The following is a 15,940-nucleotide window of genomic DNA, read 5'->3' as shown; positions in this document are numbered from 1 at the left end:
TGCTTTGGAGGTACTTCAATGGCAATGGTAAAAAAAACAATACAACGATATCCAATTATAAATACTTGTTTTTATTTATGTATTTATGTCGTAGAAAATTACATTTCAATTCATCTTGTTCTGAATAACGTCTCAATGGAAGAAATTTGCGTATTATTATAAAATATAACAAATCATTAATTATGTTAAAATGTCAAAGAGACCATATACGAAAAAAATGATCAATCAATCCTCAGGCATATAGTCTAATTTCTAAATTTAGGAGAATTGTGGTTTAAAAATTTGACCGTTCAAATAAGGTATTTCTAAGGAGCCTTTTTGTTATGGTGTTTTTCGTTTTAATTTCCATTTCATAAAACAGTTTTATACAAAACTTTACGCAAGTTTCATAAATTATTTCTTTGCTTCTAGCGTCTATTTATGTTATTTTCAAAGTATATGTCTCAAGTATCTCGAGTTTTACTCCATTTCTCAGATATCTAGTCTAGCTCTTCGACTCTTCTTATCACTCAATTCGAGTGAATTTTTCTTTTTTGCAGATGAGTGGATTAGACGGTATAGAATGCCTGCATAAGATCAATAAAGTACATGAAACTTTAACTCTATAGTGTCTTCGATTATTTTTTGAAGGATAAATATGGGTTCTATTACTTTTGATGACACTTTTGTTGAACGATTTTTGTATAGCACTTATCAAGCTGATATCTTGTTTCTCTCTTTCTTTTAAAAATTAGTATCAAGATGCTTTATTTCTATTAGTACATTCTTGTCTGTATGTTGTTAAAGAGAATCTGAAATTCACCTAGTATTGAAATTCACCTAGTATTTTATCATTTTCTATCATTTCTTAGTTTAGTGCATGAATGTTTTTTTAATTTCGCTGCAAGTTTTATAAAAATGGAGCAAAATTGTTTTTTTTAATCAATATGTACTTAGTGTGTTGATAAGCGATAAAATTTTTCCTATTTTTCATTACTTTATTGTTTTATCCTTTTAACTCAGTAGATTATATATTTCCTCTTATTTTCTGTACAAATTATATTCCATGCTGAAAATTTTTCCTGGTGCTAATTTTTGCTATTTTAGTTGACCATATTTCTTTCAGTTTCATAATCCTACGTAAGCAATAGATCAGTATTGTGCAAAAGATTTTTTTTTAATTCTGCTTATATATCAATTCCTGATTCAAAGCGTTTTTAACCACAGATTCCTCCAAAAAAAACATCAGTCGAGCAGTTTTATAGGAATGATTTCACTCTTTATGAATTTTCTTCTCACCTAATTTATGAGATATCTAGAACATAGTTGCGGATATCTTAATGCAAACCAAGTGTCCTTATGATCAAGGTAGTTGTTATTTTTTCAGCTATTCCCGCAGTTTATGTAGTCAAGAGATAGTCAACGAAAAAAGTAAAGGAAATCAGAATTAACACTATAAATAGTTACTTCAATGATAATCGAAACAGAAAATCTACCTTATAAATCATTTTGCTTTAGAAAACAATTTCTAATTCAAATTATATTCTGATAAAGCTTATTATTGGTTAGCTACCCTACAAATATCGAGAGAATAATATAGTTTTACCTGTTAATAAGGCAGCTAATTCCACAGTATAAGCACATTGAGAATGACTAATAGCGTCAAGGCAGTCTCTTAGGGCGGTTTGGGCAGTCGGCGTGGCCCGCGGTGTAGTTCTCGACCTAACGCTTTGAACTTTGTTATGAACAGCCAGCGCTTGACCAAACTGTGGCGATAAAAGGAGGGATTGAATAGCAGCAATTCGACCTTCAAGGCCTCCCAAACCACCTCCCGTACCAGCTTTCTTCAGTTGAAGTTGTAACCGTTGAATGGAAGCGACCAAATCTCCATATCCTGAAACAGTACAATTTAAATCAAATAGTTAATACATTCAATTGGATGCAATCAGAAACCAAAAGAGATGTTGACCTCACTTTATTTCGAAAATATTAAAAACCTTCAAGATATAATAAAACAATTTAGTTTTGCGGGAAACATTTTTTCATATTAAAAACAAAAACAATCTATAGAAAAATAAGGAGTTTGAAGTGAAAAAAAATGGCTACACTAGATATGTGAATTGTTTAAATCATATACGAGGGTTGCTACTTAAGTTTTGAGATATGACGACACTGATATGTCAATATGTCAAATCAGTCATAATAAAGTTTGACACTTTTAGAGTGGAGATTATGGAGATTATGGAGAACATAATCAGAACGTAATAATTGTTATTGACCAGTTATCAACGATTTATCCAATCACACGGATTTTATATTAAAGATGCAATAAGCTACTTTTATGTTGACATGTTGAAAAAAATAATAAAAACCGCAAACCTTAGTAAACTATCAATTACGGTATTCATGAGAACTAAGTATAGACAGCGGGTATTTACCCACTGGTTTTCCAGGTAGAAATATTCCTATCATAGGACTACAGCTCGATTAACTCAATCAGTTTCCGAAAACCAAGAATGTGATCTTGATCAGTTTCCGAACATTAACGGGTTAACCCAACCATAGTTTCCAAAAAAGTCGTTTTGTGTGTGCTATTTGAGTTGTTTACAACTACTTGAAACATTTATATTGGTCAAAAAAATAGTTTATGAAATTTCTTGTTTAAATTGTGAGCCTAAGCGATCACTCACCAATCGAATAACCTCTCAAAACAAGCATAGCAAATTATACCCTGACGCATGCTCGTTGGCCAAACACATGAAACTCCTATGAAGATCATTCTATGGATTATAAATCTGACAATGTTTTTGCAAATGAAAATAACTACAGAAAACGCATGCTCTTGAAAAATTGGTCAAAATGATCATTGTATTTATAATAAAAACTGATATGTCCCTTTTTTAGATTTTTAAAAAACAGATTAAAAACTCATAATAACTAACATAACTTTCAATTGGATGGATTTCAATTTCAAACAAAAAAAAACAATTGATTAGCAATCAAATAATTAAACTTCATATTTATGTCTTATTGCCATTTTGATGGTTGTTTTTTGAAAGTAATGGTTTTAAAATTTTATGAGATATGTATTTCATCACCTCAATTCTCGAGAATATCTTTGAAAAAGAAAATCTTTCAAACTCATATTTACCAATGAAAAAATTGGAGGTTATACTTGTCCTTAGAAGGAGTTCAAATGATTTTCAAAAATTCGCATTCACCCCTTATATTCGACTTTATTTTAACATTATCGTAAATGACAACATACCATATTGAGTATGAACCAGTTCTTTCTCAGTTGCCGGTGTGTCCGATCTGGATGAATCCTGACCCTCATCTTCGAATGCATCATTGAAAGCTCCCTGTGGTTCACTCTCTAGAGCCTGAAGCTTACGTGAACCACGTAAGGATCTATTAAGGAATTCATTTTGAGCAGCTAGACGATCTTCCTCTTCTCTGCGTTTTCGAATTTGTTCCTAAAAGTAAATTTACCAAATCAATATTTTACAATACAAGGAACATCAGATTATATTATCACTATTGGAAAGGAAAGAGATACAAAATAAACACTGACTCTGCGTTTACTGTGGAGTGTTATCTATTTTATATGAGTCTATTAACTATATTTACAATGAATAACCAAGTTCTGTGAGAACCTGTATGAATCTGTTTTATTGAAAGAACAAAACTACCGAGGGAATTAAAATGAATGATATTATCATCAATAACTCAAATTAAGTATGTGATAAATAAATTTATGCAGGATAAAAATTACTAATAATGTAGTGACACACTCAGGTTTCGTCCTGAGCTAGGAAGTTCAAATATAAGACGTTTACAAATTAATTTACATATAGAATCGAAGCCAGATGGAGCAGGTCGAAGACTACAAGTGTCTACTTGGTACACTTAATCTCTTCTTTATTTTCTTCTCTAGAGCTCCTTATGCCTTTTGGAACGTCGAAATATTGGGTATATTCCCCTTCCTGTGTTTTCATAGGTCCTCCTTTTCTGCTTTTCTTATATCTTTTTGCTTTTGTCAGTTTTCTTATGGCTTTCTAGACTTTGTGGTGTTTCTTTCTTTATGTGTCCGTCCCATTTTGAACATTTAATTATTTTGTTTCCTATTAGTTTCTGTTTGATCATCACTAAAATTTTCTCATTTCTTATTGTTCATTACCCAAGTTTCACTTCCATATCTTCACGTGGGTATAGTTATCGAGAATAATACATTTGATTTGATTTTTGTACTCTGTTAGCCATCTCTATATCTATTTTTCCGTTTTCTGTGAAAACGACTACCAGATATCCTTCATCTATTTTTTGTCCTTTCATTATTAAATCTTCCCCATGTTCTTTTTTTTATCTACTACCATCCTTTTGGACTTCTTGATATTCACAATTCTCAAGTATTCTATTTTCTTATATGTACACTTTTTGTACCATTTTTGACTATTACACTTAAGAGATTGCGGAATCTTCCGAAATACGAAGTTTTATCGATATCTAATTAGCCTAGACCAGTTCCATGCATAAACAAAATATTGTGAAACTATAGCAACGAACAATAACTTATTAGAAGTGTCAGTGTAAAGTTTGACGTCAAAAAAGTAAACCAGAGTTGCGCAATAAAAATTAAAAGAAAAAAGATGTCCACCGATGTCCGAATCGAAAAATTGGAGTATCGAGCCATCAAAAAGTACCTGTATTTAAAAGGGTTAAGAGTTAAGCAGATTTACGAAGATATGCTTAATACCCTTGGTGATCAATGTCCTTCATATGCGACCGTGAAAAATTGAGCTGCAAGATTTAAAAGAGGTAAATTTTTTATTGAAGATGATGACCGATCGGGAAGGCCACTTTCTGTGTCAGTCCCCGAAAATATCGATGCAGTTCATGACATAATTTTATCAGACCATCGAATTGGGCTAAAGCGGATATCTAAAGTATTGAATATTCCATACGAACACGTTCATCATATAGTTCACGTCAATTTGGACATGGGAAAAATTGCTGCAAAATGGATCCCCAAATGTTTGAATGTTGACCAAAAGCGTGCAAGGGTAGAAGCATCGCGTTCGATCTGTGCTCGATTTGAAAACGATGTAGACTTCTTAAATCGAATTGTTATTATGGATGAGACTTGAGTACATTTTTACGATCCACAAACAAAGCAACAATCGATGGTTTGGCGACACTCTGGTTCTCCAAGACCTAAGAAGTTTCGTGTCTAAAAATCTAATGGAAAAGTTCTTGCTTCCATTTTTTTGGGATTGTCGTGGAGTAATCATGATTGATTTTTTAGATAAGGGTAGAAGAATAACTATTCGGCATTACTGACCACTTTACGGGAAAAAATTAAAGAGAAAGGACGCGAAAAGCTAATCCAAAGGTGTTTTGTTTTTGCAGGACAACCCTGTACACAAATTTCACGTTGCCAAGCAAATAATTCCTGATATAGGGTTTGAATTACTAGAACACCCTTCTTATTCACCAGATTTGGCTCCCCGTTCGACTATCATCTCTTTCCTCAACTTAGAGACGTTGCAGGTTTGCTGTAATAAATGTATCCAATTAAGAGGAGAATATGTTGAGTAATAAAATATTTTGACGTTGTAATTTTGTTTGGTTCTATAGTAGGTTAAGAATTTTTCAATATATCATTGTATTAGTTTGCAAACAATATTAATAATAGGGGTACTGGGTACATTAAATCACAAATATTTAGGGGGATGGTAAACTGTGAAAATATCCAGTTCTACTTTACACATATCATTAAACATTTCTTCGATAATGCGGTTAGAACTGGACGTTGAAAGCAGCCTCAACGTGATGAAAACATTTGATAGAATTTATATTAATGTTTCAAAAAATAATTTATGAATTATATCTATTACTACCTCAGTATATTCCTAATGGTTATAAAATAAACGAACTCTGCTAATATTACGAAGAGAAAACAACTACTTTTGTGGTTTGCAACAAATAAAAATATGTTTTTAGACAAAACGTGATGAGTACAAACACACTTGCAATTACGTATGGTTGAAATTCCATTTAAATGCCTTTCTAATTACGTGCATGGTGCATTCCCTATTTTAAATTATGGTAATGGGGAAAGGAGGGGCTTGACAAATGACAGATATCTGTATAGCTCGAATGTGTCTTCAAAACAAAAATTAACTTGTTTCAGTATTTTCTTAAAGACTAATCAATACTGACAAATATCGGAATGAATTGTTTTCTATGACCTATCCACTATATAAATCGAATTCAAATTGAAATGAAAGTAATTATAATATATATTACTTATACCATTATACGTATTTCCACTCACCTTTCGGTGAAACCAATAATAACTTTTCTCAATATTCGATACCATATTTGATTTTAAAAATATTTTTAAAAGTTCGATCTCCATTTTATAACATTCATATTTTTATACATCGGTATCACTAAAGGTAGAACTTATTAACAATACATACAAACAGTATTGAAATTTGAATGATGACGCATACTTGAGTAAAGACGTGACTCGCAAGGCGGAAATTAATAAAATTCAACGTGTTGAAAAAAGACAAACATATAGTTCCGGTACATTATGCCGCGCGGATCCCGTGTATGTACACACAGGTAGATAATCCCACCTGTTTGTTATATTAGTGCGGTGTTGACTGATGTATAAGATTTCATAGAAATCTAGAAATATATATTTTATAAGAATATATTTGAGCACTCAACTTCAATAATATAATTTTATTGAAGCTCAAGGTATCTATATTTTTTTATTATTATCTGTAATAATATTTTAATTTAATACGTCATAATAAAAATAGGTTACACTACTTAAATGACTAATGAAATTTTCTGATATCTCGCTTCGTTTTGGACATATCGATACTTAAAGTTATAATCAAACATTAGTTCAAAATTCGCTTTATTGAACAGATGGCGTTCAATATTTCGTTTAAAATGAATATTTTATCGCTTCAAATTTAATATGAATCTTGTAATTAAATAAACAAAAAATTTTTATTTAATTTTTATACTATTTACCTTGATACTCCAAAATTATATTATTATTATTATAATTATTATATATAACAAACAGATAAGAAAAACAAAATAAGCCTTTTTTGATAACTTTCATCACTCTGAGATGAATATAACTTAACATACGATAAATATATGAATAATTTGATGTTTTTCATAAATAATTGTCGGTTGTTTTTAATTATTTATAAAATAAAAAAAATATTTAGTGTTAGTTTGAAGATTTAATTAGTAATTTAATATAAAAAAATCCTCTTTCCAGCGAAAACTACGTTCTGAATGCTTTCAAAAGTTATTTATTTTCGTTTGTTTTATAATTGAAAAGCTAGACTACTGTAGTATTTCACAATTATCCTGGAAAAGTCCACCATAAGAAAAAAAAAATAATAATAAAATTTTTTTAAGACAATTTTGGCTGTAAAAAATGTATATATCCAACTTCAAGTATAATAATGAATAATAAAATTTTTCGATATCTCGCTTCGTTTTCGAGATATCGAAAAATTTTGGTTTTCATTTTCGACTTATTTTGAAGTTGAAGTTTGGAATTTTATCTCTACAATTTGGAACTATATAATACTAGAGGGATTATGAAATTATAAACTATAATACTCATAATCATAGTTCTGTTTATAATGATTGAAATTTTTATTTGAATATAAAAACATGAAAAGATTTATCAATTCAACTTATTCATAAGATTTGCGCAGATAACCTTCATAAAATAAAATTATATACAAGGTCTGGCTATTAAATAACGAGACTGGTTACGAAAAAAGGTTTTATTATAAAAATTATTCTATACTCGAATGCTCCCCTTCAATATACTCCCCTCGCCACACACCTTTCTATACGTTATTTCCATTCATCGAAGCAGTGCTGGAAGTCTTCTTTGGTGAGTGCCTTCAGGAGCTCTGCCGTTTTTTGCTTTACCGCTTCTATTGACTCAAATCGGGTCCCTTTCAAAGCAGATCTTTTTCTAGCCTTCCAAGGAAATCTTAGCAAACCCGTTGACGCAAAATCTTTTGGTCAGGAGTCAGATTTTTGGCACAGATTTTTGTCATGTGTAATTCCTCTTGTGAAATTTTTATAACCGTTTCTTTATCGGCGTTTACAGCCTCGACAATCATCTGGATGCTCATTCGACACAGTCACAGGGCTACCTGGGCGCTGGTCATTCATTGCTTTCTCGGTCTTCACTAAAGCGCTTACACCACTCAAAAACACGCGCACGAGATAGAGAATTGTCCCCATAGGCCTCTTGCAACAATTTATAGCACTCAGTCGGAGATTTTTGCTCCCGTTTTTTGTTACACATGGTTTTCGTCACGAGAAAAAATCACGTTCGTTCCAAACCTGTACAGCACAATTACTATAATAGTGACGGAAACGTGTTGTTGGACGTGCATAAATAAGTCATCTAGATACCCAACTCACTATTCGTTTTTTAACCCATCTATCTAGAGCGCCCTCTAGGCGTCGTTATTAAATAGCCAGACCTCGTATTTTGATTACATTCTTGATATTCATTAAAGGGTTCGTTCCAACCATCGAACTTGATGACTGGAAGAGACTCATCAATGCGCAAAGGCAAAAAAAAGTGTATCCAAAATTATAAGAGAGAAAACACATGATCGTAGAAGCTCCGTCTTTCTCTTGAGCGTTCTGGTTAGTGGCGTTATTCGTTAATATTTCATATGATCTCATATTACTGTGTTTGATTTTAGATTTGTGATGATTTTGGAGCTTTATGAATACAAAAATTAGTAACATTTTCATCATATAATTAGCAAATATGGTGCTGTTATAAACTTAGAAGTGGCGTGGACATTTTAGAACATTAAAATTAGCTTTCTTACTTATGAAGAATCATAAGTTATTAATATATCATGAAAAAATATTTAAATTATTTATAATAACATATTTTTAGTTCTTGCCATTTGTGCAATGAGAAAAGAGTGCGTCGAGTATACTACAATATATTTATTTCAGTCGGCCCCACTTTCGCAGCGCTTTCCGTTCCATTTATTTATAGAGTTCAATGGTTCCAACCTATCGATTTTGCGCAATAGAGATTACGTGTTCCAACCGACTAAGGTATCGTTTGTGAACCGTTTCCAGGACGTTCTTCTCGACACTTGGTACATAGCAAGTACTGTTATCAGAACCGTGCATAGCCGGAGATTGCGTAGAAAATATTTATAAACGCTTCTGATAACTGTTCCAAGAACGGTCCAGATAAGCAGGTTGAAACAAACCTAATATAATTTTCAGTGCTTATACCTTCAGTGGTTTTTTTTCCCGTAAATTTAGAAAAATTTTTCCTTATTATCATATTTACAATCTAGTAAATTAATTGTCTGTAGTATTTGACTTGAAAGGGTAGTAGGTCTTGGGGACAAGTTCTACGTAGTCTTCTCGTGCGTGGACAGTTAATGGATGTTAGCTCGTTGTCGTGGTTTGTCATCTGTTGATTGAATGTTACGGCCATACGCTGAATCTCATTTTTGACGTAAGGAATGTTGAAATCAGTATGGAGGGTATGATTACTGACATACCACGAAGTTTCTTAATGTTTTGAATCGAAACCTTTGTATTATGTTGATCGCAGTAGGTTTACCGCATCCCCAGAGCTGGATCTCGTACAGCCATATCGGCTTTAAGATTGATTTGATAACAGCAATTTGTTGGTTATTAACAATTTTGATTTCCATCCGAGGAGCCCCTACATTTGACGACCATTGATATCTAGTTGTCTTCTTTTAGCGTCAATTTGTTTTTTCCAGGAAGGTCGCTGATCTAGATGAAGGCCGAGGTATTTGGTTTCAGTTGCTACTAGGCCAAGCAACGGGGATTTTTTCGTGACACAAATCTTAACAGGTAGCGAGTGGTGCCAATCGATAGAGTAAGTTGCCCCCATCAAAACAGTATACTTTTAAACTCGAGAAAATCGCGCGTTTGTTTGTTATTAACAAAAAACTGTAAATTTTCGGACTTTTTTTGGTTTTTTATTTATAAATCCGAAAGATTTGTAGGAATCGTTATGGTTGTAATACGAAAGTTGTAGAGAATTGGATAACGAAGAAAATGAGCTGTCGCGCGACTTCGCAGTTTGATTAGAAGCTGAGAAAACCCGGAAAAACTGGAAAATTCTCTCTTTTTTTTAAAAATTCATATCTCCGTCAATTTTTGACGTGGAGAGCCGAAACTTCGCAGAATGATAGAAGAACATATGCGCTTTATGCATGCAAAACGCTGTAACTGTGCGATTATTAGTTTTGCCGTAACGGTTGTTTAAACAAATTAACGCGAAATTTTCCCGAGTCTCCTAGTGACACACGGATCGTTTAAATTCAATTTTGAAAACGGATTTCGAAAGAATGCAACCTCAGCTACACAATGTATATTCTGATTTTTCGAAAAAAAAAGAAAAACTGTTTCAAATCCGACGTCAAAGATGACCGTTTTTCTTCGCGCGCCGCGAAATAGTCGAAGAGTGGGGGGAGCGTCATATATTTTATTTAACAATCGTAAAAAAAATCAGTGAGATTTATGAAATAATAGCAAAGAAATTCTAAGATTAAAAACGAATGAGGCGGCATGCTACAAGCAGCGCGCAGCTATTACTATATATGCGCTGCTCTCCTCCGCCTCTGCTCCCCCCACTCTTCGACTATTTCGCGGCGCGCGAAGAAAAACGGTCATCTTTGACGTCGGATTTGAAACAGTTTTTCTTTTTTTTTCGAAAAATCAGAATATACATTGTGTAGCTGAGGTCGCATTCTTTCGAAATCCGTTTTCAAAATTGAATTTAAACGATCCGTGTGTCACTAGGAGACTCGGGAAAATTTCGCGTTAATTTGTTTAAACAACCGTTACGGCAAAACTAATAATCGCACAGTTACAGGGTTTTGCATGCATAAAGCGCATATGTTCTTCTAATCAAACTGCGAAGTCGCGCGACACCTCATTTTCTTCGTTATCCAATTCTCTACAACTTTTGTATTACAACCATAACGCTTCCTACAAATCTTTCGGATTTATAAATAAAAAACCAAAAAAAGTCCGAAAATTTACAGTTTTTTGTTAATAACAAACAAACGCGCGATTTTCTCGAGTTTAAAAGTATACTGTTTTGATGGGGGCAACTTACTCTATCGATTGGCACCACTCGCTACCTGTTAAGATTTGTGTCACGAAACCCTATATACAGGCTGCCCCGTTGCTTGGCCTATACGGGTATTAGTATGTTGTTCATAGTTACTGGAGGGCATATATTATGACGCATGGTGAGGTACTGTACAGCACTAGCTGTGTTAAAAACTTGGAGTACTAATATGAATAAATGAATTTATTTGTCAACTATAAGAGACGATTTATATTTAGCTAGAGCAATTTATTGCCACATTCAATAAAGACTGAGTTCTTTAAGTATTGGAAGATATTGAAAGGCATTTGTTGCTGACGATTAACAGATGAAAAAATAAGAAATTTGAGGCGTGTCGTGTGATTCATGTAACAGTTTTTGGAAAGAAATAAACTGCTGTTGTAACTATTTGACCTTTTGCAGGTTTTAGTGACAGTTCAATTGTGAAATTTAATGAAAATACGACTCGTTTCTCTAGTCAGTGGACAGTTGTTAATCATCATAAATTACAACGAAATGTATAAATGTTTTAATAAAATCATGACTAGTTAAACTGCTTTGTTGACGGAATTATTCAATATGATGACTTCTATTAAACTGTTTGTATAGTGTATTCATGACAAAAATGAGAAAAAGATACTTTTTTCGTTAAATTTCTACAGCATTCAATAATTCCATAAAACATTTATATTGTTAGGTGAAAATTAAAATGTGGCAACGTTTTAGAAATTATAACAAAGCCTACTGACGTGATAAATAAATGAATAAATAAATACATGATGATCATGCAGTCATTAATTCGATTTCCAATGTGTTATTCCATGTATTCCAATGTTCCATTAGCCGATAAAAAAGTATGAGGTGTAAAATAAGAAGTATACCGAAAAAATGTTGATTTTGGGTATTTCCAACCTAGCTGTCGTTGTATATAAACTGTAGGTAATAGGTATTTAATGATTTTATAAATTAGAACCAGACTATTTCTTAACTACACTGTTGAAATTAATTGTGTAAAGACAGCTTGACATGGTGCAAGACAACGTGCAAGAAATTGCATGCAATTTTTTTAAAATATTTCATAGATTAATATCGGACGTCTTTTAACAAGTCTCTTACCACTGCATGATGGCTGCCCCTGACAAAACTGCCATAAGTAAATTAAACAAATTCCTAACATTAAAATTTATTTAATATTTTGTGGCCAGTTTAAACCAATTTAAAACTAACAAAGCTAAGTGAAATGAAAAAGAAAGGACTAAGTAGACTGTTGAACTTTATCTACGCACGTTTTTGATAAAAAAAATATTGCGCCTTGAATTGCACTGCACGTTGTATTGCATCATGTCAAGCGTCCTTGACATGATGAGAAAATGTATCCAAATAATCCACTCTCTCTTTTCTCAATTTTCTCTTGTGCTTTACACTTTTAAAGTGCCAGCACTACTAAATGATCAAAAAGTCGTAGCATAGAAGCCTGAAGAAGAAATCTTTAAGTAAAAAATGTGATAATGTAAATGGTAATAGGCCATGAGAGAATCTTTTGAGAGGGATGTAAGTAGTAAGACATGCTTCAATCTTTGTCAACACCACATATAACACTGTAAACAGTATATTAAGTACGATTAGAAAATTCCATAAATAATTAATCGCACCTAAAAAATTTGTGCAATCGTTGGTTGGAAAGGAAGTTGATTACTGACGACGTGACGCATAGGTAATAAATTAAATAATTAGGAAAAAAGAGGATGAATTATTTATCTACAAGGGTATTCTGTTTAAACATGTTACCGAACGTAACTAACCAACAATGTAGTATTTCAGCCGCGGCGTACACAACATTTTTTAGACGGCGCATAAGATCCAAAACTTTTTCAATTACACTGAGGAAAAAAAATAAATAATAGAGAATTATCATTATTTGCAAGGAAAATTTAATTTATTGATTATTCGCAAAAAGTAATGTTGATTGTACCTCCAGGACAATTATTAATATTGATTAGATTGGATGCAGATGGAATATGTATATATCTACTGTTGATGGAATCTCTGTAGATGTGTTTGTGATTTCGATACAATTTGTAGATAAGTTTGTGCCATCGAAGTGAAACTGTCAACTGTCAATATTTAAGTGGCTAGAGTGACATTTAAGGAAGTTAAAGTTGTCTACTCCAGAGCGTCCCGAAAGTGTTTCGCAGTACAGAACTGTCACTTTCACTACATGGAACACTCAAAACGCAACTTTCGGTATGTAAATGAATACAGGACGAACAACTTTCAGATGGCGTGGTATAAAAAAGAATTTTACTTCTAATTAAAAACCACCGTGAAAATCCGGAAAAAGTGACAGACGAAAATATAAAGGAAGCTGCTGTTGCAGAGAAAGTTGGATTGGAGGAAGACATTACATCAATGCCGCGTATTACGAGGAAACAACTTCATAGTAACAATAATCCAGCAGAAAGCCTTTCAGAATACTGGAAGAGGTCTTTAGTAATACCATATTTGCTTTCAATCGTCACTTCCCTTGAAGTACGTTTTGCTGAAGAAAGCACGCCATCATTCTCATTATCTAAGTTACACCCGGCGCAAATGCAAAAGATGAGAGCTGAAAATCTTAAACAAACTTGTGAATCTATTGCCTAGTTTTATGATTTACGGAACATAAAGAATGAAATCGAAATTTTACAGCAATTAATCTAACAAATCTAACAGTTGTTGATGTCCTAAAAGAAACAAATTCCTTCTTCTCCGAAACGGAAACAGCATTGAAAATTTTGATTGTTTTACCATGTACAGTAGAGCGATCCTTTTACAGACTCAAAACATGGCTAAGAAACACCATGGCAGAAGATCGCCTTAATGATAAATGTACACAGAGCTATAATAAATAGAAACCTAAATAATTTTAATGATAAAGTGGTTGAAAGTTTTGCAAAAAATCCCCGCTGGTAAAGTTTGATAAAATATTATTTTTGTCAAAATAAATAATTATTACTGTGTTCAAAAGTTGGATTTAGTTATTGTGCTGTCGGAGGCTTGTGAAGTTTTATACATTGATATTAGTACATGAAATTATCCTGAAAGATTTAGGAAATTTCGGATTAATAGGCAGCCAATCTCTAACAATTAAATATAATTTACTACCCTATATTTTCTCTTATATATATATTTTTCCGATTATATTTATAGAAAAATGGTACATTTTTACAGCATATTTATATAAATTACATATTATAGTGATAATTTTTCTTTCCCAAGATCTACCTAATAAATTTATCGTACCAAACATGCTTTTATACGACATGTCTGCTCATGATAGTGAAAATTAGTGAGAGAAAGAGTATTAAAAAACATATAGTCCGGGAGCCGGCAATCTCAAAAGACCGTGATCCGTGATCGTGGAATTGCAAAATTTTTATATAAATCGACAGCTATTAATTTGAGGAATAAAATGCACTCGGTAACCGTCGATTTATTTGGCCGAAAGTAAGAAAAAAAATAATTATTTAAAAAAAATCAAAAACGTTTTCCCGTCATCGCGGATTTCGATAAAAAACAGTCTATTCGATAGGAAATTTTGTGAATTAATGAAAAAAAATCGGATTACCAATTTTTTCCAATCGGCTTACCTATTTAAAGGGTGTGATTGGGGGATAAAATTCCCCCATCATTCCAGAAACCTTTTTTTTTTAATTCTTCTCATCAATGGCAATAAGCCTTCGATTACATCATTTCACTCTGTAATGAGCGTCCATATAACAATAAAAAATGTTATTTATATCTTAAATTTAAAATTGTGAAATGATAAATAGAATTGAAGGAAATATAGGAAATTTTTGTTCAAGTTCATTTTTATTTCAGTTCATTAAAATATCGTAATTCAAGATAATGCAATAAACAATTCTTTATACTAAACTGTCATCATCACAATTATAATGTATTTCATCCTCTAATTCGTCACATTCTTCATTATTTTCATGTTTTGTCTTCAAGTTTTAGTGTTGCCGCTGTGCCGTTATACCACAATGGTTCGAGTTTATGATTTTCCAAGAATTGCCATCCACATTGCCTTTTATTTACGATTACTGTGCGTAAAATTGTTTGTGATAAAGCTTTCCAGCACGACGGAATATTACTAAAATTAAAATTCATCATGCCTTTATAAAATTCTTCTTTGTCGGTTGTCTTCATTCGTAAATCTTTGTATTATATCTGTTTATTATTGGCTGAGAATCGAGTCCGTATACAATAAAACTGGTATGCGTGATATTTCCGGTCGTTTTTAGGCACGATATTTTTAAAATTTACATAAAAATAAGCAAATTAAAAAAAAGTTTTCCGGAATGATGGGAAAATTTTATTCCCCAATCACATCCTTTAAATAGGTAAGTCGGCTGGAAAAAATTTCCTATCAAATAGACCGTTTCTTATCGAAATCCGCGATGACGGGAAAATATTTTTGCTTTTTTTTAAATAATAATTTTTTTTTCACTTTTTCGGCCGAATAAATCGACGCTTACCGAGTGCATTTTGTTTCTCTAATTAATAGCTGTCGATTGATATAAAACTTTTGGGATTTAGCGACCACGGGTCTTTTGAGATTACCGGCTCCCGGATTATAAAGTCATCTAATGAGGATTTGTAATTAATTTTTGCTGCTACCTCTGTTTTGATTAAGAGTTTTGCTAAACCAGATAGTCGGTCCTGCTCCATATTGTTTCTTAAGTAGTTTTTAATAATTTCCAACTGTACTTCCAGGCA

At 32.4% G+C, this 15,940-nt stretch overlaps 1 protein-coding gene across 3 annotated transcripts in view; it reads right to left on the bottom strand.

Moving 5' to 3' along the window:
- The window catches only part of LOC130891671 (protein PALS1), a 118,837-nt gene that overhangs the window by 10,371 nt on the left and 92,526 nt on the right, over positions 1-15,940 (bottom strand). For all 3 annotated transcript variants that reach the window (XM_057796541.1, XM_057796540.1, XM_057796542.1), the window contains 2 exons: positions 3,248-3,455; positions 1,586-1,873 (listed from right to left, as the gene is read on the bottom strand). In XM_057796541.1, the coding sequence (XP_057652524.1) occupies positions 1,586-1,873; positions 3,248-3,455 (496 nt within the window). The remainder of the gene's footprint in view (positions 1-1,585; positions 1,874-3,247; positions 3,456-15,940) is intronic.

The sequence above is a fragment of the Diorhabda carinulata genome, chromosome 3 (assembly GCF_026250575.1).
Source record: "Diorhabda carinulata isolate Delta chromosome 3, icDioCari1.1, whole genome shotgun sequence".
NCBI lineage: Eukaryota > Metazoa > Arthropoda > Insecta > Coleoptera > Chrysomelidae > Diorhabda > Diorhabda carinulata.
The sequence above is the reverse complement of the archived record's forward strand: the minus strand, read 5'-3'. Positions and strand labels throughout refer to the sequence as shown.